This window comes from Balaenoptera musculus, chromosome 15 (genome assembly GCF_009873245.2).
Source record: "Balaenoptera musculus isolate JJ_BM4_2016_0621 chromosome 15, mBalMus1.pri.v3, whole genome shotgun sequence".
Classification (NCBI taxonomy): domain Eukaryota; kingdom Metazoa; phylum Chordata; class Mammalia; order Artiodactyla; family Balaenopteridae; genus Balaenoptera; species Balaenoptera musculus.
In genome coordinates this window covers 25,429,372-25,451,649 of record NC_045799.1, presented here as the reverse complement: position 1 = coordinate 25,451,649, position 22,278 = coordinate 25,429,372, and the positions used below count along the sequence as shown (strand labels likewise).

The 22,278-nt window shown below is 48.0% G+C and overlaps 1 protein-coding gene across 3 annotated transcripts in view; it reads left to right on the top strand.

Annotated features, from left to right (window-relative positions):
* The window catches only part of ZNF341 (zinc finger protein 341), a 42,093-nt gene extending 22,305 nt beyond the window's left edge, over nucleotides 1-19,788 (top strand). For all 3 annotated transcript variants that reach the window (XM_036827624.1, XM_036827623.1, XM_036827625.1), the window contains 7 exons: nucleotides 298-488; nucleotides 5,079-5,287; nucleotides 11,706-11,802; nucleotides 13,416-13,548; nucleotides 16,328-16,439; nucleotides 16,694-16,764; nucleotides 18,555-19,788. In XM_036827624.1, coding sequence (XP_036683519.1) covers nucleotides 298-488; nucleotides 5,079-5,287; nucleotides 11,706-11,802; nucleotides 13,416-13,548; nucleotides 16,328-16,439; nucleotides 16,694-16,764; nucleotides 18,555-19,084 — 1,343 coding nt within the window. In that variant the 3' untranslated portion in view covers nucleotides 19,085-19,788. The remainder of the gene's footprint in view (nucleotides 1-297; nucleotides 489-5,078; nucleotides 5,288-11,705; nucleotides 11,803-13,415; nucleotides 13,549-16,327; nucleotides 16,440-16,693; nucleotides 16,765-18,554) is intronic.
* The last annotated feature ends 2,490 nt before the right edge of the window (nucleotides 19,789-22,278 follow it).

Sequence of the window (22,278 nt, the reverse complement as noted above, 5' to 3'; positions counted from 1 at the left end):
CGGAGAGGTCTAGAGTGTCCAAGGGGAAGGCCTGCGAGGGGAGACTTGAGGCGTAGCTCTTCTGGAATGTTCGTATTCAGTACGTTGGCCCCTGGAACGGCTGTGTCCGTGCGCACCAGCTGAGTGTGAGTGCAGGGCCTCGGGTACAGCATCCAGCCCCGAGCTCGTGGTAGGTGGCGGGGTGAGTGCAGGGGAGCCCGCAGGAGGTGCTCTGGGAGTCCTTCCCGAGGGGCGTGGCTCTGTCCTGGCTCTCCCTCTGCCTTTCTCAGTGACTTCCCTCCCTGGCTTTCTCCACAGGGTTGGGCCAGACCCTGTCGAGCACCCCGCAGCCCCAGGCCTTGCCCACAGCAGGCGAGGAGGAGGGGGACAAGCTGGAGGCCAAGCAGGTGGTCCTCATCGATAGCTCCTACCTGTGCCAGTTCTGCCCCAGCAAGTTCAGTACCTACTTCCAGCTCAAGTCCCACATGACCCAGCATAAGAACGAGCAGGTAGGTGGGTGGCGGGGAGCAGGGGTCGGGGTGGGCGGGCAACAACGACTCTAGTCGTGAGCCTTGACTGCTGCTGCCTAGAAAGGGACAGGAGTGGGCCTCGGCTGCTCTGAGCTACCGTGTGACCGTGATGGACCAAGCTTCCCCGTCCGTTCTGCCTGGGTGGGGCCCGCTTACTGGGCCGTTATGGTGCTTGCCCAGGGGAGGAAGCCCACCTCTCAAGGGTCGTATGATGAAGGGACCTGACACAGGAAGCATCCTTACTCCTCTGAGAAGACCTAGGGTCTAAAAACCTACCTATGGGGATTTAAGACTACTGCCTTTTTTTTTTCCATTGAGGCATAATTCATATACCATAAAATTCACCCTTTTAAAGTGTACACTTTAATAGTTTTTAATCTATTCATAATGTTACGCAGCCATCACCCCACTAATTCTAGAACATTTTTATCACCCCAGGAACTTTATACCTGTTAGTAGTCACACCCCCCTACTCCCAGCCCCAGGCAACCACTGATCCGTTTTCTGACTCTATGGATTTGCCTGTTCTGGACATTTAATAATGGAATCATATAGTACGTGGTCTTTTGAGACAATGTTTTCGTTTGTGTTGTAACATGTATCAGTACTTTATTCCTTTTTATTGCTGGATAATATTCTGTTGTATGGATATAGCACATTTTGAATATCCTTTTATCAGTTGATAGACATTTAAGTTGTTTCTAACTTTTTGGCTTTTATGACTAATACTTTTGTGGACATCTGTGTACAAGTTTTTGTATGAACATATGTTTTTAATTCTCTTGGGTATAAACCTAGGAGTGGAATTGCTGGGTTGTATGGTAACTCTATTCCAGTCTTTATTTTTTTTTAAATAATCTTTATTAGTTATTTTTTTTCTCCTTATAAAAGTATCATATACCCAATGTAATATTAGAAAATTCAGAAAAGTCTGAAGAATATTTAGGTTAACATTTGCTATTTATTATATACTGGGTACTGTGCTAAGGGCCTTACATTCAATACTTTATTTACTTCTCATAACAACCTTAGAGATAGGCATTTTCAGTATATCCAGGTGAAGAAACTGAAGCACCGAGAGGTGAAGTGACCCATCCTAAGTCACACTGCCAGTAAGTGACAGAGTCAGGCTTCAAAGCCAGGTTGGTTTGACTGCAAACCCCATGTCATTAACCACCTTGCAATGTGTCCTCCCATGAATGCAGCCCAAAATGCAGTATGTTTTGTAGATTTTCTGTTTGTTTTTTTTTTAAATTATAATTGGGATCTGTACACATATATAATTTTGAAGTATGCTTTTTTCTGAGATAGCTTTTTAAAAGACTTTTTAAAGAATTGTAGGTTCTCAGGAAGCTGCAAAGATGGTATAGAGAGGTCCCTCATACCCTTCAGTCAGTTCCCCTCAATGGTTACTTCTTACACAACCAGAGCACAGTATCACAAGTAGGAAACTGCCTTTGATATAAAGTGTATGTATAGTTCTATGTCATTTTATCACCTGTGTAGATTTGAGTAGTCACCACTGCAATCACGATACAGAAGGATTCCATCACCACAGAGCTCCCTTGTGCTGGGTTTTTGTAGTCACACCCACCCTCCTCATCAACATCGCTGGCCTCTGGAAACCACTAAAATTAATCTGTTATCTGTCCTTATAAGTTTGTCATTTTGAGAATGTTGTATACGTGGAATCGTCAAGTATGTGGCCTTCTGAGATGGACTTTTTTCACTCAGTGTAAATTTTCTTGTGCTTTTTGTTTTTTAATCTAATTTTATATTCTGAGCATTTACTCATGTCACTAGTTTTAAAAAGTATTTATTTATTTATTTATTTAATTTTTGGCTGTGTCAGGTCTTAGTGGCGGCACGTGGCTTCTCTCTAGTGGGCTTTTCTCTAGTTGTGGTGTGCGGGTTTTCTCTCTCTAGTTGTGGCGCATGGGCTCCAGAGTGTGTGGGCTCTGTAGTTGCAGCACACGGGCTCTCTAGCTGTGGCTTGCGTGCTCGGCAGTTGCAGCACGCGGGCTTAGTTGCCCCGCCACGTGTGGGATCTTAGTTCCCTGACCAGGGATCGAACCCATGTCCCCTGCATTGGAAGGCAGATTCTTAACCACTGGACCGCCAGGGAAGTCTCCATGTCACTATTTTAAAGAAAAAACCATAATTTTTAATGGCTACATTTTTTTTTTGGCCATGCCATGTGGCATGCAGGATCTTAGTTCCCTGACCAGGGATCGAAACTGTACCCCCTGCAGTGGAAGCAGTGGAGTCCCAACCACTGGACCACCAGGGAATTCCCAATGGCTACATTTTTTAAAATCCCCTATTATTGAACATTTAGGTTACTTCCTGAGTTTTGCTATTATAAACAAAACTGTGGTGAACATTGTTGTAATCAAATCTTTGTCCACATCTCTGACTTCTTCCTTATGATAGATTCTTTTTCTTTTTTTTCTTTCGGCTGTGTTGGGTCTTCGCTGCTGCGCATGGGCTTTCTCTAGTTGCAGCGAGCAGGGGCTACTCTTCGTTGCAGTGCATGGGCTTCTCACTGCGGTGGCTTCTCTTGTTGCGGAGCATGGGCTCTAGGGAGCGCAGGCTTCAGTAGTTGTGGTGCGCAGGCTCAGTAGTTGTGGTGCACAGGCTTAGTTGCTCTGTGGCATGTGGGATCTTCCCAGACCAGGGATCAAACCCGTGTCCCCTGCATTAGCAGGAGGATTCTTAACCACTGCACCACCAGGGAAGTCCCCTTATGATAGATTCTTAGCAGGGAGATTGATGGAGTTAAGTTAGGATATCTTTGGGGGAAAATCACAGTAAACTTTGACTCAAACTGGCTTAAACAATTAGGAAGTTTGTTATCTCACATAACAAGAAAACCCAAGATAGGGCAGCTCTGGGCCTGAGACAGTCAGTTGACTCAACCGAGCATCAAGGACCCTGTGTCTTTCTAGCTCTTGTCTCCACTATCTCAGGGTGTGGCGTTGTCCCCTGCTGGTGGTTTGCCTGTGGTCCTGTGATGGTAGTCACTCTTTCTGGGCAGAAGATCAGACACAGTATTATCCGTGAGCATAAAGGGGTTGTATTTTCTGTGTCTTCTTTAGGAGCAAGGAAACCTTTCCCAGAAGCCTTCTGTAGACCTCTCATTGGTCAGAGCCAGTGCATATGCTCTGTCATTTAGGAATGCATTGTTATGCTGCAAATAATAGATAACGGGCTTACTGGTTAGGGTTTTTTTCCTCTCACATCACAAGAGGTCCATAAGTAGGTAGCATTGGGCTTATATAGCAGGGTTCTCTTGGCTTTCTGCTCTGCCATCTTTAGCATGTGGCTTGCATCCTCAAGGTTGCAGAATGGCTGCTGTACCTCCAGTCATCACATCTATATTCCAGTCAGGACAAATGCAAAAAACAGAGGGGACTTCTCCTAGGAAGCTTTTGCCTTTTTGTTCTGGGAGCGATTCCTTCCCCAAAGACTACTGCCTACTTATCATTGGCAAGAAAGGCGTCACATGGCTGACACTCGATGTAAGGGAGCCGGGGGATCAAATGTTTTAACTTGATTTGGCATCTTGCCACTCTGAGCAAATCAGGGTTCACTTTGTTAGGAAGAGAGAGCATGTGGAATTGTATCTGAGTGTGTCATGCAGCCCTATGAGGAGTGTGTACTACTTGTCAAAGTATAATTTTCAAAATGTTAAAAAACATCATTCTCATACAAATAACATAGTGAACATGAGTCAGAATTTTACTTAACTCATTAATGAGGGAACTGGGAGGATGACAAAGCCAGTCAAAAGAGGATATGAAACACTTATATCTATACCCATATATAACTATGTCAGTGAAAAAAAGGAATCCTGAAATAAGATTGCTAAGTTAGATACAAATCTGGTTAATGTCCTACAGGGCAACAAAACCTTTGGAGTTATCTTTTCTACATGACAAAAATCATTTACATTGGATCAGTTTTCTACAAGTTGACATTTAACTTTAGAGTCTGGGTCCTAATCAGTAGTAAACAGTCAAAACAAGTCACATCACCCAGAGGGTGAGATGACCCTCAGTGGCTTAACTGCCTTTACCTAACTGCCTGCCAGACAGCAGTTCTCAAAGTGAGGTCCCTGGCCCAGCAGCTTCAGCACCACCTGGGCACTTGGTAGGAATGCACATATTCAGGCCACCCAGACCTGCTGAATCAGATTCGCTGGTAGTGGCATAATCTGTTATTGTGATGCAGGCTCAAGTTGGAGAGCCACTATTCTAGCATGACATTGGAAGGACGTCATATCATCTTTTCACATCTTTTCAAGATGTTATCTTTCCAGGTTTTGGATATTTTTTCTTAAGCATACCCAGACCACACAGAGCCTGTGGGGAGGGTAATGAGGCCATTACCTGGCTGAGAGGAGGGGACCCTCTAATCAAAATAAGACCAGGGCTCCAGCAGCAGGGGAGCAGGGAAACAGCGGTCGGGTCTTCCACAAGCAGTGTTTGAGGTGGATGCCACAGGGCAGGCAGCGGCAGTGGAGCAGCTCTCCTGCCTTCCCTCACCGACCCTGCCTCTTCCCTCAAGGTGTACAAGTGTGTGGTCAAAAGCTGCGCGCAGACATTCCCGAAGCTCGACACGTTTCTGGAGCACATCAAGAGCCACCAGGAGGAGCTGAGCTACCGCTGCCACCTCTGTGGCAAGGACTTCCCCTCGCTGTACGACCTGGGCGTGCATCAGTACTCACACAGCCTCCTGCCCCAGCACAGCCCCAAGAAGGACAGTGCCGTGTACAAGTACGTGCCCTCCCTTTTCCCTCTCCCTGCAGGGATCCCAGGGGTCTGGTCCCTTGGTGGTTCTGACTGCTCAGGACCAGTGGGACATCTCAAAGGGGAATCTGAGGCTCCAGGGTCCAGCCTGGCAGAGTGGGTTCTGTGTCTTGGCACTGAAGGGGGGAAGATGCTGGCCCTCCTTATATCATTCTTCAACTTGGCAGACAGTTATCAAAAAAAAAAAAAAATCTTAAAAAAGGGAAGCCAATCTTTTCTTGTTCATAATGGAAAAAAGATTTGTCTTTTTTCTAAAGTAAAATATTATGAAAATAGTATTTCATCTGATAGTCTACACAATTTAGGTTACAGTTGGAATAGTACGCTGATTCTTAAATGAAAAAACGAACAAGTATGTATTTGAAAGCAAAAATCATAAAAATAAGATTCATTTGTTTTATAATCTGTAAAATTTAGGTTAAAGTTGAAGCTATATGCTGATTCTTAGAATGGACAAGGAATGAATCAAATGTAGATTTAATTGGGGGTAGTTTTCTAACAACCCTTTACATCGTTGTAGTTTTCTGTTTCAGTCATAAAGAAGGTCCCTTTGGCAGAAATGATGAAGGGCTCCCTCCGTTTTGCCTCATGCTTTTAGTCCTTAGATCTTCAGATCATTCTCTTTGGAGCCATCGATCCTGTGATCATCCTTGTCATTCTGTTTGGAGCCATAGATCCTGTGATCATCCCTGTAGAGTTTCTCTTCCTCGATTGCTTTCTGGTCCCTCTTCTAGACTCATCTGCCGATGGTGTCATCCAGCATCACTTTCATGACTTGGTGGAACCCCTCATTTTTGCTCTGCATTCATTTCGCTGTGCATTTGCCTTATGTCTTTTGGGAGCAGCTGCCTCACAAAACCCAGCACGTAGTGCATGGGGATAGTGAAAAAAAAATTGGAGTGTTTGTCTAGGGTCTTCTAGTTCATTAGTGAATATTTTCATGTTAGAATGGCTTTTGCTTCTCTGTACAAACTTGTATCTGCACAGACTTGGCTGATGACCTCTGTTAATGGGGCCTCCCTCTAACTCCTGGGTGAGGCTTCTGGGGTTCAAAAATAAGTAAATACAGACCTTGTGTTTAGAATGCATGGGCTGCTTAGGGAGACAGGAGTGTATATATTCTTAGGATATACTGTGATAAAATGCTATCATAGACATATTACCCAAAGTGGGAGGTAGGGCAGCGAAGGTGTCCCAGGAACAATGATATCTGAACTGGGTTTTGAAGGATGAGTAGGAGTTTGTCAGGTAGACAGTGGGTAGTGAGAAGTGCATTCCTAGCAGGAGGAACAGCAGGTGTAGCGATATAAAATAAAATAGCATGTGGTTTAGAATGGAAGTGGTGTAGAATGGAAGTGGGAGGAGATGTTTAGATGGGGCCTGGGAGAGAAAGTGGGGCCAGAGCATGAGGACCTTGTAGAAATCACAAGAGCTTTGAGAAGTTGGCAGGGGGACTGGGGCTCGAGAAATGGGATGTAGGGCAACTGACCCTGGGGGAGATTGGGAAATGGGGCCAGAGAGGCAGGAAAACCAGGTGAAGCTCTGACCAGCTAAGGGGTGGAGATTTCTGGATAATGATGAGTAATTCTCATTTGTTCTCAGAGGGCATTTTCTTTTCCTTTTGCCGTTCCAATCTGTGGATATGCTGTGAGTCCCTGTAGCTGTGTGGCTCTCTGGAGTGAGATGCAAAATAAAAGGAAGGGAGCAACTACTAGGTGCCATGGCCTGACTTAGGGACATTGATCCCCGCAATCCTGGGAGGTAGGTTGTATCAGTCAGCTGAGGTGGCTATAACAAAATATTATAGCCATATGAGAGAGAGAGGGCGTCCTTTCTGTCTGGTCTTTTCTTATAAGGGCACTAACCTTATCTGGAGGATCCCACACTCATGATCTCATCTAAACCTAATCACTACCCAAAGGCTCCATCTGCAAATACCATTACATTGAGGGTCAGGACTTCAACATGCAGATTTTGGAGGGACACAGTTCAGTCCATAGCTGTGGTGTTCTCCCCATTTTGAAGATGAGGACACTGAGGCTCAGAGAGGAGAAGTGACCTGCCCACCAGAGTAACAACGTCTGTACAGAGCTGGGATTCAAACTCTTGTCTTGGACTGTGGAAGCCTCATAGCTCTGGTTTTGGAGTTCGCAGGCTGAGAATTGAGCCCAATGATGGCCCTGTGCCTGCAGTAGATCACTTCTCCCAGGTTCTCTTGCCAAGGTTGGAGTGTCAGAGGCCCTTTGTAGCCATTGGAGTTTCTGGCCCCAAAGTAAGGTGCAGGGAGGCAGGACACCATCTGGATGGCCCAGGGGTGGAATGGTGTAGTGGGTAATGATAAGAGCTCTGGAGCCACCTCCCTGTGCTCAAATCTGAGCTCAGCCGCAAACCTGATGGATGACCTCAGCAAGATATTCAGGCACTCAACTTCAGTCTCCTCACCTGTGAAATGGCGATACGATAGTGCCTACCCTATTGGATTATTTATAAGGATCAAGTAAGATGAGTATGAAGCAGGGTGCCTGGAACATAATAGGTACTCAATAAATATTATTGCTGCAATGTTTATTAATTATATAATTTAAATCTAGGTTTGGTTGCTTGTAACAGGGACCCAAAATAACAGTGGCTTTAACAAGGTGAGAGTTTATTTCTCTCTCATGGTAACATTTGAGTGGGTGTGGTGGTTTCATTCCGTTTTCACGGGGGCAGGCCCTGTCAGTCTGGCCGCTCTGCTCCCTTTGGGCCACATTGCCTTGGCCTGCCCGTGGAGTGTCCCCAATTCCCTCAAGTGAATTTCATACATGTCACTATATATATGCTGTATGGTTACTTTTTCCTTTTAAAAATAAGATTTTTTTTTTTCTAGTTACAAAAGTCATCCATGTTCAATGCACAGAAATGGCTTTTTAGAAAACCCACAAGAAGACAAAAAACAAAACGCTGTTAACCTCTTGGTACATGTCCTTTGGTATATATCTGTAATAAGCATATTTATAGCTATAAATATCACAGGCTATATTTGAGTTAGGTCATCCCAAACACAGTTATTGAATTTGGTGAAAATTCATCACACCTTCTTCCTGTTGCACAACTTCTGACAAACAGTCTAAAATTTAATAGGATCATTCTGTATACTTGGAGTTATCACTTAAAACTATAATGTTTATATCTTTGCACCTCAGCACAAACAGACCTGCCTCACTCTTTTAAACAGCTACTTAGTATTCCATTGTATGTGGATGGGCTGTAATTTATTTAACCCATTCCTTATTGCAGGTTAATTGGGTTATTTCCAGTTTGTCATTATTATAAACAACACTACAGGAACAACTTTGGACATATATCTTTGCTCATTTGTAAATAAGTTCCTAGAAGTGATTTTGCAGGTCAAAGATCAAAGAGGGGTTTAACAAAGATTAATTACCTACCTGAAAAAAATAATTGCTATGTGCATACAATGCAATATTTAAAAACTACGGAAGGGCATAGAGTGAAAAGGAATTCCCTATCCACCCTGACCCACTCCGTCATCCCATAGGCAATCGCTTTCAGGAAGTGTTCTTTTTAATCTTATTTTGACATAATTTTAGACTTCTAGAAAAGTTATAAGAATAGTACAAAGAATTCCCACGTACACCCTTCATCCAGATTTCCCCAATATTACAATACTTACACACTTACTTTATCACATTCTGAGCTTTTTGGGAATAATTTGCAGATACGATGCTCCTTTACCCTTTCTCTGTAGTGTGTATTTTCTAAAAACGAGGATAACCTCTTACATAAGCACAGTGTAGTTATCAAGATCAGGAAGTTAAACCAATACAGTTCTGTTACCTAATGTACCTTATTCAAAAATTTGTAATTGTTCCAATAACATCCTTTATAGACAAAGAAAAAAATGTTTTTTCTGGCCCAGGATCCAATGCAGGATCCTACATTGTATTTGGTTGTTTTGTCTCTTTAGTCCCCTTTAAGCTGGAACAGTTCTCATTCTGTCTTTGTCTTTCATGACCTTAATATTTTGGAATAGTATAAGCCAGTAATTTTGTAAAATGCCCTCAGTTTGGGTTTGTCTGATTTGACCTCAGGGTGGAGCCAGGATTGGCACTTTTGGCAGGAGTATCACAAAGCGACGCTGTGTCTTTCTCAGCGTGCTGTATCAGGAGACACACGACTCTGGTTTGACCTGGTGCTGGGGATGTTACTTTGGGTAACATAGTCAGGGTGGCGTTTCTGGCAGGGAGTTTTCATTTAATGGTGTTGCGAAACTGCGTCCCTGCTGCTGGAGCCTGTGCGATTCCTGTCTTCTTCCTCCAACTAGCTCACCAGGTCTCTGCCCTCCTGGTAGCTCTGCTCTCACCCCTCCTGCTCCTTCTTTCTTGCCATCTGGAGGCATTTAGCTTGTGGTTTTCAGGGTGTGGCCTGAGGGGGCGTCCCCGGGGCCCACCACAGGTACAGCCTGACTGCGGGTTTCCCATGTGCCCTGGTGTATAGATGGCAGGGCCCGTGGTTCTGTTTTTAACATGAATTGCCCACCTGCCTCTGGCATTCCTCAGTGGTACTGCATTGTAAACGGACCCATTTGCTGGTGAGGGTTTTGTGTGGGGAGACGGTGGGACCTTTTCCTTAGAGTGGCTTGAGGCCTGAAACTGCTATTTTGCGGGCATGTTAGCGAGTGATGTTTAGAGTAAAGACCATGTCTGTGTGCTTTGCAGTTTATGAGCTGTTTGGCACCAGTGTGTCCTTTGACTCTTGTTATGATCTTAAGAAAAACTGAGGGGCAGGTCCACTTGGAATTCCTACCCCATTTCATGGTTAAGGAAACTGAGGGTCAGAGATGGGAAGGAACCAGACCTGGATCCTTGTCTGACTTTTTTTTTTTTAAATTTTTATTGGAGTATAGTTGATTTACAATGTTGTGTTAATTTCAGGTGTACAGCAAAGTGAATCAGTTATACTTATACATCTATCCACTCCTTTTTAGATTCTTTTCCCATATAGGCCATTACAGAGTACTGAGTAGAGTCCCTTGTGCTCTACAGTGGGTCCTTATCTGACTCTTTCATGTAAGAGATTGTCCCTGGTGCTCAGAGCAGGTTATGAATAAGACAAACAAGACAGATATGGTCCTGGCCTCCAGAGCCCACTTGCTGGTGGAGGAGACAGAGAAGTAAGCAAATAAATGATTCCAGATAATAATTGCTAAGAAGAAATACAACTGGAGAGCATAATAGGAAGTGGCTGGGGCTGGGCTCTGGGGGGCACCTTGAGACGGGGTGGTCGGGGAGGGTCTCTCTGAGGAGGTGACATTTGAGCTGAGACGTGAAGGCTGAGCAGGTGCTGCCAAGGGGAGGACTCGGGGGAAGAGCGTTCCAGGTCATAAGAACAGCAAGTACAAAGAACCTGAGGTGGGGTCGAGTTGTGTGTTCTGGGTACATTCAGGAGACTGGGGGGCCTGGAGCAGAGGGTGTGAGATGGGCAATGGGGAAAGGTGAAAGCTGAGAGCTGGGAGTGAGTCAGGCCAGTAGGGCCTTGTAAGCCAAGGTGGGGATTTTTAAGCAAGGGTGTGACATGGTCTGATTTTGATTTTTTTTTTTAACATCTTTATTGGAGTATAATTGCTTTACAATGGTGTGTTAGTTTCTGCTTTATAACGAAGTGAATCAGTTATACGTATACATATGTTCCCATAACTCTTCCCTCTTGCGTCTCCCTCCCTCCCACCCTCCCTATCCCACCCCTCTAGGTGGTCACAGAACACCGAGCTGATCTCCCTGTGCTATGCGGCTGCTTCCCACTAGCTATATATTTTACGTTTGGTAGTGTATATATGTCCATGCCATTCTCTCACTTTGTGGCACATATATACAATGGAATATTACTCAGCCATAAAAAGAAACGAAATTGAGTTATTTGTAGTGAGGTGGATGGACCTAGGGTCTGTCATACAGAGTGAAGTAAGTCAGAAAGAGAAAAACAAATACCGTATGCTAACACATATATATGGAATCTAAGAAAAAAAAAAAAGGGTCATGAAGAACCTAGGGGCAAGATGGGAACAAAGACACAGACCTACTAGAGAATGGACTTCAGGATATGGGGAGGGGGAAGGGTAAGCTGTGATTTTGATTTTTAAAGCTCCTGCTGGCTCCCCTGTGGAGAATGAATTAGGGCAGGGAGGAGGCTACTGTACGCGTCCGAGCAAGATGGTTTGGATTAGGATGGAGGCAGTGGCAAGCGAGAATTGACCGATTCAAGAATGAATCAGATGTGGGATTTTGCCTCCTGGTTGGGGGCGGGGAGTGGCCGGTTCCCACGCCTGCTGGGGCGTCCAGCCCGGCACACATGCTCTCTCACTTCTCTGCTCCTCCCCATGTAGGTGTGTCAAATGCGTCAACAAGTACTCCACCCCCGAGGCGCTGGAGCACCACCTGCAGACCGCCACTCACAACTTCCCCTGCCCGCACTGCCAAAAGGTGGGGAACCCTGCCCTTGCTGGCTGGGCGGAAATAGGGGGCGAGAGGTGATGGAGTGAAGACCCCACCGTCTCCTTCTCCCCTCCTGCCTCAACACACGTGCAGGCCAAGCTTGGGGTTGTCTCCACAGATGACACTTTGTCTTTGAAGAGCGAGAGCTCTGCCTGGCCTGTGTTACCCGTTGGACGCCACCCGTGGCCATCCCAGGGCTACTGCTGGGCCAGGCGGACCAGGCCGGGCTGACATGGAGTGAGGCCTCCCCTAGGCCCAGGCCCAGCATCTGAACGGCGGCCTCCAGCTTCCTGATGTCTTATCATCCTTGTTATTACTGGTTCTTCTTTTCAGTGGATCTGGAAGCCCTCACTAAAGCCTGGCCCTTCATATCATCAAATATCCAGGCAGTGTTCCATTTTCCACTTTTCCCAAAAACATAATTTTTGTAAAGTTTGTTTGAATCAGGTCCATATATTGTGATTGGTTGATACGACCAAAGTTTCTGTTAATCTACAGATTCCCCCCATCGATGCTCCTCTTATTTTTCTTTTAATGTATTTGTTGAAGAAACTGGGCCATCGGTCCTGTGGAGTTTCCTGAAGTCTGGATTTTGCTGATTGCATCCCCCTGGTGTGTTTAACTGGTTTCTTTGTTCTACTCATTTTCTTACAACCTTACGAGGCAGATTTCCCAGGACAGACAGCCCTGGTTTCACTTCGGCCTCATTGTAGATGTTTCTAATTATATAGCCTAATTTAGGGGTTTGGAATTTGTGGTCTGAATAAAAGTTATCGTGAATTAGCAAGAACCATGTGCCAGATGCTGTTCTGAGCATTTTATCTGAACTGACTCATTTAACCCTAGGAGGTAGGCAAATTATTACTATCTCCATTTTATAGACGGGGAAACCAAGGCACAGAAAGGTCATCCAGCTAGGAAATGATGGGGCTAGTAAGTTGATGGGTCTGTGTCCTTAACCACTTCTCTATATCAGATGAATGAAAAAATGAATGAATGCTCTTCCTATGCCTGGGGAGGAAGGAGATTTTGCCTTCTGTGTTTTCTGGCTTTTTATTACCTTTCCATTTATTTCTTCAGTTATTTGTTCATTTTTTCATTCATTCCTTTGCTTGTCAGTCATTTGATTCAGGCCCTGTGCTGAGGAATGAAAGCCCCTCTCTGCCCTCTTGGAGATCCCTTACAAGCAAAGGGCTGTGTTTCAATAAGTTAGGTGCTGACTTAAAAAATATGGGTGGACATTCAAGGGTGGAATTTGCTTTGCCTGGTGTGGCATTGAGGAGTCAGGGAGGGCTTCAGAAGCAGTGACCTGAGTTGGGTCTTAAAGGATGAGTAGGAGTTTGTCAGGCTAAGAGAAAGTCTCCCTGGGTAGAAACAACAGCCTGGGCAGAACCTCAGGACAGGCATGTCTTGACTGGGCTTATGGGTGAGTAGTGGGAGCCATGAGGTTCTAACGGCTGAGCTTGACACTATGGGCCTTGACCCCTAGTGGGCAGAAAGGAAGATGTTTCCGTAAGGGCTGGTAACGAGGGGCCCCTTGAGCTCATAACGCGGTGAGGGCTGGTGAGTCAGACCTGACGCTCACTCCTCTGTCCTGCCAGGTGTTTCCTTGTGAACGCTACCTGCGGCGTCACCTGCCCACCCACGGCAGCGGGGGCAGGTTCAAGTGCCAGGTGTGCAAGAAGTTCTTCCGGCGGGAGCACTACCTCAAACTGCACGCTCACATCCACTCAGGTGGGTACCCTGCCCCCCACCAACTCCTGCTCAGTCCCCCTTCCGCTCCCCCCAGACACCCTCTCTGTTCCCCTTCCCATCCCCCTCTGGCCTTCCTCCCCATCTCCTTCAGCCTTCTTCCTGAGCCCCCTCCTGCCCATCCCCTCCCTCTCTTCACCCCCCCTTCCCCTCTCCTTCCTGGCCCCTACCTGCCCCCTCAAGTGAACAAGGGGTTCCCACCAACACTAGAGTGGAGACGAGCCTCGGGAGGTGGGTGGGGGGACACGGCGCTGCCCCTGAGGCCATTCTGAGCCCCTGGGGGTGGGGGCGTTGTGCTCGATGCAAAATTCCCTCCCAAACCTGGATAGAACCCTCTCTCCTTAGTTCCCCAGCTGAGATACATTGACACTTTATTTTCTTTTAAGCTTTAAAATGTTTTTTATTAGTTAAAAAATTCTGTTCTGTTTTATACTGAAAAGAGTCTAAAGATTGAGAAAACCTGAGGAAAAAATCCTTGATAGTACAAAAGCATCTCTCCTCAGATGGACAATCCAAATGGTTTTTGATTTTTTTTTTTTTTTTTTTTACTATGACCTACGGTAAAAAATACATTTTGTATGCAACCCAGGAAACACATACATACACACAGAATATACTGAAACAGAAGTTTCACAAAACAATATTTTCTATCTCTACAATTTTAGTTGTTAAAGTAACCACCATCAGTTTGTGACTTGGAGTTCACAGTTTGAAGAGTGATCCTAATTCCCCTCCCCAAAGGTGATCACTGTTAGTGGTCTCATCTGGGACATTCTAGTTTTATTTTACATCTATACAAAGCATGTGCTTACTTTTACACAAATAGGCACATATTATAACTCTACTATGTGCCATTTTTCTTCACTTATCAAGGTACCTTGAAGATGTTCCTAATAGCACCTTCTTTTTCTCAGCTGCATAGTATTCTCCTGCATTTACCATCTTTGATTTAACCATTTCCCTATGGATGGACACTTAAATTATTTTTTCAGCTGTTAGTTTGTATACACAATGCTGTGTGGGTCTCTTGACAAGCTTTTGGGAATATATCTGTAGTGTACATTCCTAGCAGTGGAAATGCTAGGTTACAATGTATATGCAGTACTGAGTTTTAGTTTGGGATGATGAAAAAGTTCTGGAGATGGATAGTGGTGATGGTAGCACGACAATAAGAATGTACTTAATGCCACTGAAGTGTACACTTAAAGATGGTTAAAATGGTAAGTTTTCTGTTACATATATTTCATATTTATGATAAAAGAAGAAAAAGAAGTAACTTCATTGGCAATTTTGATAGATATTACCAAATTGCTTTCTTTATGGTTTTTAAAATAATCATTATTATTCACAAGTAATACATGCTTTTTGTAAAAATGGAAGCAGTATGGAAGTACGTAAAGTAAAATGTTAAATTCCCCCTTCAAATCTTAATTGCTACTGACAGTTTGGTGTGTACCCTCCCCTACCTTTCTCCCTGCATATTCTGTGTCGATACAAACCCATATGGCCAGGGCTTTTTTGGAGTATGGGGATTGTATTTTTTTCTAACAAAAATGGGACTGTATTAAGCTGTCCTACACTTTTCTTTTCCCCCTAGCAGTATAGCCAGGAGATCTTTCCAGATCAGGAAACAGATCGACCTTAATCTTTTTAATGACTGCAGAACATTCCATTGTAAGGACCAGAATTTCCTCAATCATTGGGTTGGCATTTTTCAAAAGTACTTTATTCATCCCAGAGAGGAGAACAGAGAGGAAATAATGGCAGGAAATAAAGCAACCCAGTAATAGCCCTTTTCCAAAGGGCAGTTTCTGACCTCTGACTCCTGTTAGGTGAGAGCTGCTCTCCATGCCACCCCTCACCCCCAGCCCCACGCATGGGTTCTGCAGCAGACGGTCTGGGGCAGCTCAGGTGGAGTCTGGGTCACACTGCCGGGCTGGAATCTTACTTCCCCCAAACACTAGGTGTAGACCAGGAGCCTCAGTTTTCTCTTCTAGGATTTACCTTATGGTTTGTTGCAAGGATTCAACCAGATAAGGTGTAATTCCCCCCTCCTCTGTGGTGGACCCCACTTCAGTAAATGTCACGGCCATCCACCCTGTCGCCCAGCCCACGCCTTAAATTCTCTCATGCCCCACAGCCAGTCCGTTGGCAAGGGCTGCCGATTCTGCTTTCTGGACATCACCCATACTTGGCCACTTCCCATTTCTTGTACCAGCCTCCTTCCTGCCTCCACCCTCACGCCCTCAATCTGGTCTCTACACGCAGCCAGAGGGAGCCTGTGAGGCTCTCGAGTCAGATCCTGTCCCTCCTCTGCTCAGCGCCTCTGGTGGCTTCTCATCCGGCTCAGAGTGAAAGCCTTGCCTCCCAAGCCCTCCCTCTGGGCCTGGCTGCCTTGCCCACCTCCTCTTCTGCCTCATTCTCCCTCCCCTGCTCCAGCCCGGCCACACGGGCCTCCCCTCAGACACAGGCGGTGCCCCACGTCTCCTCCTGCCTGGGACCCTCACTCCCACATTCCTGCGTGGCTCGCTCCCTCACCACCTCAGGTGTTGCCTCGTCAGAGAGGCCCCTCCTGCCCATCCTAACTGAACCAGCCTCCTCTCCTCCTTGGCAAAGCAAAGTCCCGAGGAAAGGGAGAGGCAATATTCCCGCAGGCCACCTCCCTGGAGGAGCTGCTGTCCCCTGATGGAGACCCCTGCACCCCATATTCACACTCCCTCTCACGGCACCCTCGGTCCCCCATCTGTGTTTCCTCCTGCAGGTGAGAAGCCCTACAAATGCTCGGTGTGTGAGTCCGCGTTCAACCGCAAGGACAAACTGAAGAGACACATGTTGATCCATGAGCCATTCAAGAAATACAAATGCCCCTTCTCGTGAGTAGAGACGGTGGGTGGGAGGGGGCAGGTTTACCCAGCTGTGGGATAGAAGGGGGTCAGGGCCGAGGGCTGCAGGCCCTCTCTCCTTTTGTCCTGTCCTGGGTCCCGCCTGGCTGCTTCACTCCCCATGCTGCTTCCCTGCCCAGCCCTTAGGGTGGATGAGCAAGTCCGTCCTGCCCAGGGCTGGCAGGGCGGCCAGCAAGAGAGTCCTGTGCTGAGTGAGCTCCCCTGACCAGTGTTTTGGATTCTAGGACACACACGGGCTGCAGTAAGGAGTTCAACCGGCCAGACAAGCTGAAGGCTCATATCCTTTCCCACTCCGGTAAGTGGCTCCTGGACGTGCCAGGAGGGTCTGGTTCAGCTCAATCCCCCTGGGCAGGGACCCCAGAAAGAGCAAACACATCCTGTGAGGCTTATTTTCCCTGCCTGGTACCTTCCAGCCAATAGACTTTTGCCCCTGTGAGCCATGAGCCTGGCCTGTGTTTGGGTCCTCAGGGTGTACGGAGGTGAGTCAGCCACAGTCCCCCAGGCTAAGGAGGAAGCTGACTCAGGAGGAGATGACTGTATATCAGAGAGGCACCCAGTGTGACAGAGGTGGGGTCAGGTGTGGAGGGAGATCCAGTTCTGAGTGGGTCCAAGGTAAGGCCAGGGAGCTTCCTTGGCCCACTCGGCAGAGCGAGGAAGCTGGGGTGTGGAGTAGGGGTCTCCACACCACTCCTCAGTTTCCCGGCGGCTCCACAGAGCTTCTCCTGGGGCTGCTGCTTCCCCAGAGCAGCTTGGCTGGCTTTCCACATACCACTTGGTCTATAGAACAAGGTTTCTCAATATCGGCACTATTGATATTTTGGGCTGGATAATTCTTTGTCGTGGGTGGCTGCCCTGTGCACTGTACGATGTTCAGCGGCATCCCTGGCCTGTACCCCACAGTTATGACAACCAAAAATGTCTCCGGGGACAAGCCAAAAGATCCTTGGGGAGTAAAGTCACCCCTGATTAACAACCACTGATTTGTAAACAGGATCTAGTGGCTAAAGAGAGTGTGAAAACTAAGAGAGTAGATTGAGGACTTGGAGACAGAGGGCCTGGGCTTGATTCTTGGCACTACCACTGTCCTGCTGGGTGGCCTCAGGCAAGTCACTGCCCCCTCTCTGAGCTGTCATCCCAGGGAGGCTGAGGGGACCATGGCACAGGCTGTGTGTGGGATGGAGTTGACTTCATGGTGGATATGGAGGCACCAGTGATTCATCCAGTGAGTGACTATTGCGAGAATACCATGTGTCAGGCACTGGGGGTGCCATGGGGGAATCAGGCAGAAGCCCACCCTGCCCTCCTGGGGAAGCTTAGCATTTAGTGGCAGAGATCGAAAATGAACAGCAAACAAATAAGTATGTTACACTAAAATATGCTGAGGGCAAAGATGGAAATAAGCAGAGCGAGGGGGCAGAGAAAGAAGGGAAGTGGGTATCAGGGAGGGCTCCCCGGAGGAGGTGACACGAAAGCTGAGTCTGAGAGAGGAGAAGAGCCGGAAATGGCTTCCAGGGTGAGGGAGCAGCAAGTGCGAAGCCTTCAGGCAGGGAAGAGACTGGCGGGTGTTTGAGACGAGGAAAGGCGGGCGGGAGGCCTGGAGCTCAGAGAACAAGAGAGGGGAGAGGAAGGGGATGGGTCTGAGAGGTGAAGGGAGTGGCCAGCTGCAGCGACTCTGTGGGAAAGTTGGGGAATCACTGGAGGGTTTGGAGCAGGGAGTGTCATGGAGAGGTTTTACCAAGACCGCTCTAGCTGCCCTGTGGGGAATGGTCTGAGGTGGCCAGGGTGAGGCAGGCAGACCGGAGAGGGGAGAGATGATGGTGACCTGGCAAAGTTAGTCAAGGTTTAGGGGCTGAGCTTGCTGTTCCAGGCAGAGGGGAAACAGCACAAGCAAAGGCCCAGAGGCAGGAGGCTGGCACAGGGTAAGTGGCTGGGAGAAGGTGGGAGATGAGAGTGGAGGGAGCAGGGCCCAGATCACACCCATGCTCGTAGGGCAAGCTGGGGAACTGGGCTTCGTTCCAAGTGCCAGGGCAGCATTGCAGGGTGAAGGGTCTGGGTGCCTCTCACTGCCTTCCCTTTGCTCCCCAGGCATGAAGCTCCACAAGTGCGCCTTGTGCAGCAAGTCCTTCAGCCGCCGTGCCCACCTTGCCGAGCACCAGCGCGCCCACACAGGCAACTACAAGTTCCGCTGTGCCGGCTGCGCCAAGGGCTTTTCCCGCCACAAGTACCTCAAGGACCACCGCTGCCGCCTCGGCCCCCAAAAGGACAAGGACCTGCAAGCCCGGCGGCCCCCCCGGAGGAGGGCAGCCCCCCGCAGCGGCAGCACTGGTGGCCGCAAGGTGGTGACGCCCCTGCCTGACCCGCTGGGGCTGGAGGAGCTGAAGGACACAGGGCCTGGGCCAGTGCCCGAGGCCGCCCCAGGCAAGCCGCCCTTCTCGGAGCCGGATGCCGTGCTGTCCATCGTAGTTGGGGGGACGGTGGGGGGCGAACCTGAGCTGGTGGTGCCCGGGCATGCCGAGGGCCTGGGCTCCAACCTGGCCCTGGCGGAGCTGCAGGCAGGGGCCGAGGGCCCGTGTGCCATGCTTGCTGTGCCTGTCTACATCCAGGCCTCGGAGTGATGGACCCATGGTGTTTGCTCCCACATCCTGCCTGATGCTCACCTTTGGGTCCAGGGCCTCTAGGAGCTGACTAGAGATCCTTCCCAGTGGAAGTGAGCCATTGGTCAAAATCCTTTTGGAACATGCTCTGTAAACCCTGGCCCAGGGTCGCCTCGCTGTGTCCCCTGTCCTTCTGGGAAGCCCTGCAGCATTCTGGGATCTGAGGCAGCTGAGCCTGAATGGCCCAGGGTCTGGCTGGTCCAGGCTGGTGGTCAGGCTGCCTATGAGAGAAGACAGGGCAGTCCCACCCACCCCTCCTCCAGGCTGCCTAGGGGCAGCCTCTAGTTAAGCTGCTCTTCAGGGGCCTGATATGGTTGGAGCCCTTACCTGTTAAACCTTTTCACATGCAGTTCTCCCAGCATCCCCAGATGACTCTGTGATGTAGGCATGTAGGAGGCACTCGAGTGTTGTGGTTAGAGTTCAGCTGTCAGCCAGATCTGGCTTCAGATCCAAGCGCTGACACTTACTTGCTGTGTGACCTTGGATAAGTCACTTGACCTCTCTGACCCCTGCATTCCTCATCTGTACAATGGGGCTTATGACAGTACTACCTCATAGGGCTGTCATTGGGATCCAGTATGATGAAATGTACAAAGAGTTTGGCATAGAGTTTGGCGTAGTGCCCGGCACTCAGAAAGTGCTCAATAAATATTTTTATCAACATGGCTCAGGCCCTAGCTTTGGCAACTTCTTTCTTAGCCCCTAGGTGGCAGCGTTCCCCCCTCCAAAGCTTGTGCGGGCTGAGGGGTCACTTGGCTCCTCACACAGCTACGCTGCCCCAATTGCCATAGAGAGGTTTGGTGCATCCAGAACAGTTATTTCAGAATATGTCCCATGGAAACCCCTGGAGGAAGGGGTTTATAACTCACTTTTGAAAATGCAGGGCCCTGGGCCTTGCCCTAAAACCCTTTGGAATCAGAAACTCTAACCAGAGTCAGAGGACCATCTCGAGCAGGCCTCTGGATGGCCATAGGTGCCCCCACATCCAGCATTCCCTTCCCCATCTCCAGCTAGTCCAGGGGGGAAGCAAACAAGGCTCCTGGGAGACAGGGAGGGAGAAAAGGGGCCTTCACCAGTGCTTTCTTATTTGTCTTCACCACCACCGTGCTGGGCCACACTGCCTCAGTTACAGGAGAGGACTCTGAGGCTGAGATGGAACAGGGCAGGATGCGGGAGGACTGTCGGACTCAATTTGATCACTGAGTTTCCCTGAAGGCTGACATCCCTCAGACATCTGTGTGTGGGCCTGTGGCTGGAACTCAGAGCAAGGTCGAGTTCCCCACATCCTCAGGAACAGTGTGATGCAGTGGGAGGGGCGAGTGAGGTAGCAGTGCACAGCTGAGAGAGTAAGGGCGGTAAGCGTACCCAGCCCTCAGGAGGGCCAGGGGAGGGGCTGATGGGGACAGGAAGTCTCAGAGGGGGAGGTAACACTCGATCTAGGCCCTGACACAGAGTGTTTGATGGATAGAAGAAGGCATGCCAGGGGGATTGGTTCAAGACGGTGGAGTAGAAGGACGTGCGATCACTCCCTCTTGCTAGAGCACCGGAATCACAACTAACTGCTGAACAAACATTGACAGGAAGACACTGGAACTCAACAAAAAAGATACCCCACATCCAAAGACAAAGGAGAAGGCACAATGAGATGGTAGGAGAGACACAATCACAATAAAATCAAATCCCATAACTGCTGGGTGGGTGACTCACAAACTGGAGAAAGCTTATACCACCGAAGTCCACCCACTGGAGTGAAGGTTCTGAGCCCCACGTCAGGCTTCCCAGCCTGGGGGTCCGGCAATGGGAGGATGAATTCCTAGAGAATCAGACTTTGAAGGCTAGCAAGACTTGATTGCAGGACTTCAACAGGACTGGGGGAAACAGAGACTCCACTCTTGGAGGGCACACACAAAGTAGTGTGTGCATCAGGACCCAGGAGGGAAGGAGCAGTGACCCCACAGGAGACTGAACCAGACCTACCTGCTAGTGTTGGAGGGTCTCCTGCAGAGGCGGGGGGTGGCTGTGGCTCACCATGAGGACAAGGACACTGGCAGCAGAAGTTCTGGGGAGTACTCCTTGGTGTGAGCCCTCCCAGAGTCTGCCATTAGCCCCACCAAAGAGCCGGGTAGGCTCCAGTGTTGGGTCGCCTCAGGCCAAACAACCAACAGGGAGGGAACCCAGCCCCACCTATCAGCAGACAAAGTGGATTAAAGTTTTACTGAGCTCTGCCCACCAGAGCAACACCCAGCTCTACCCACCACCAGTCCTTCCCATCAGGAAACTTGCACAAGCCTCTTAGATAGCCTCATCCACCAGAGGGCAGACAGCAGAAGCAAGAAGAACTACAATCCTGCAGCCTGTGGAACAAAAACCACAGTCACAGAAAGACAGACAAGATGAAAAGGCAGAGGGCTATGTAGCAGATGAAGGAACAAGATAAAACCCCAGAAAAACAACTAAATAAAGTGGAGATAGGAAACCTTCCAGAAAAAGAATTCAGAATAATGATAGTGAAGATGATCCAGGCCCTCGGAAAAAGAATGGAGGCAAAGATCGAGAAGATGCAAGAAATGTTTAACAAAGACCTAGAAGAATGAAAGAACAAACACCTAGAAGAATTAAAGAACAAACAGAGATGAACAATACAATAACTGAAATGAAAAATACAATAGAAGGAATCAATAGCAGAAAAACTGAGGCAGAAGAACGGATAAGTGACCTGGAAGACAGAATGGTGTAATTCACTGCCACGGAACAGAGTAAAGAAAAAAGAATCAAAAGAAATGAAGACAGCCTAAGAGACCTCTGGGACAACATTAAACACAACAACATTCACATTATAGGGGTCCCAGAAGGAGAAGAGAGAGAGAAGACCCGAGAAAATATTTGAAGAGATTATAGTCAAAAACTTCCCTAACATGGGAAAGGAAATAGCCACCCAAGTCCAGGAAGTGCAGAGAGTCCCAGGCAGGATAAACCCAAGGAGAAACACACCGAGACACATAGTAATCAAACTGACAAAAATTAAAGACAAAGAAAAATTATTGAAAGCAACAAGGGAAAAATGACAAATAACATACAAGGGAACTCCCATAAGGTTAACAGCTGATTTCTCAGCAGAAACTCTACAAGCCAGAAGGGAGTGGCATGATATATTT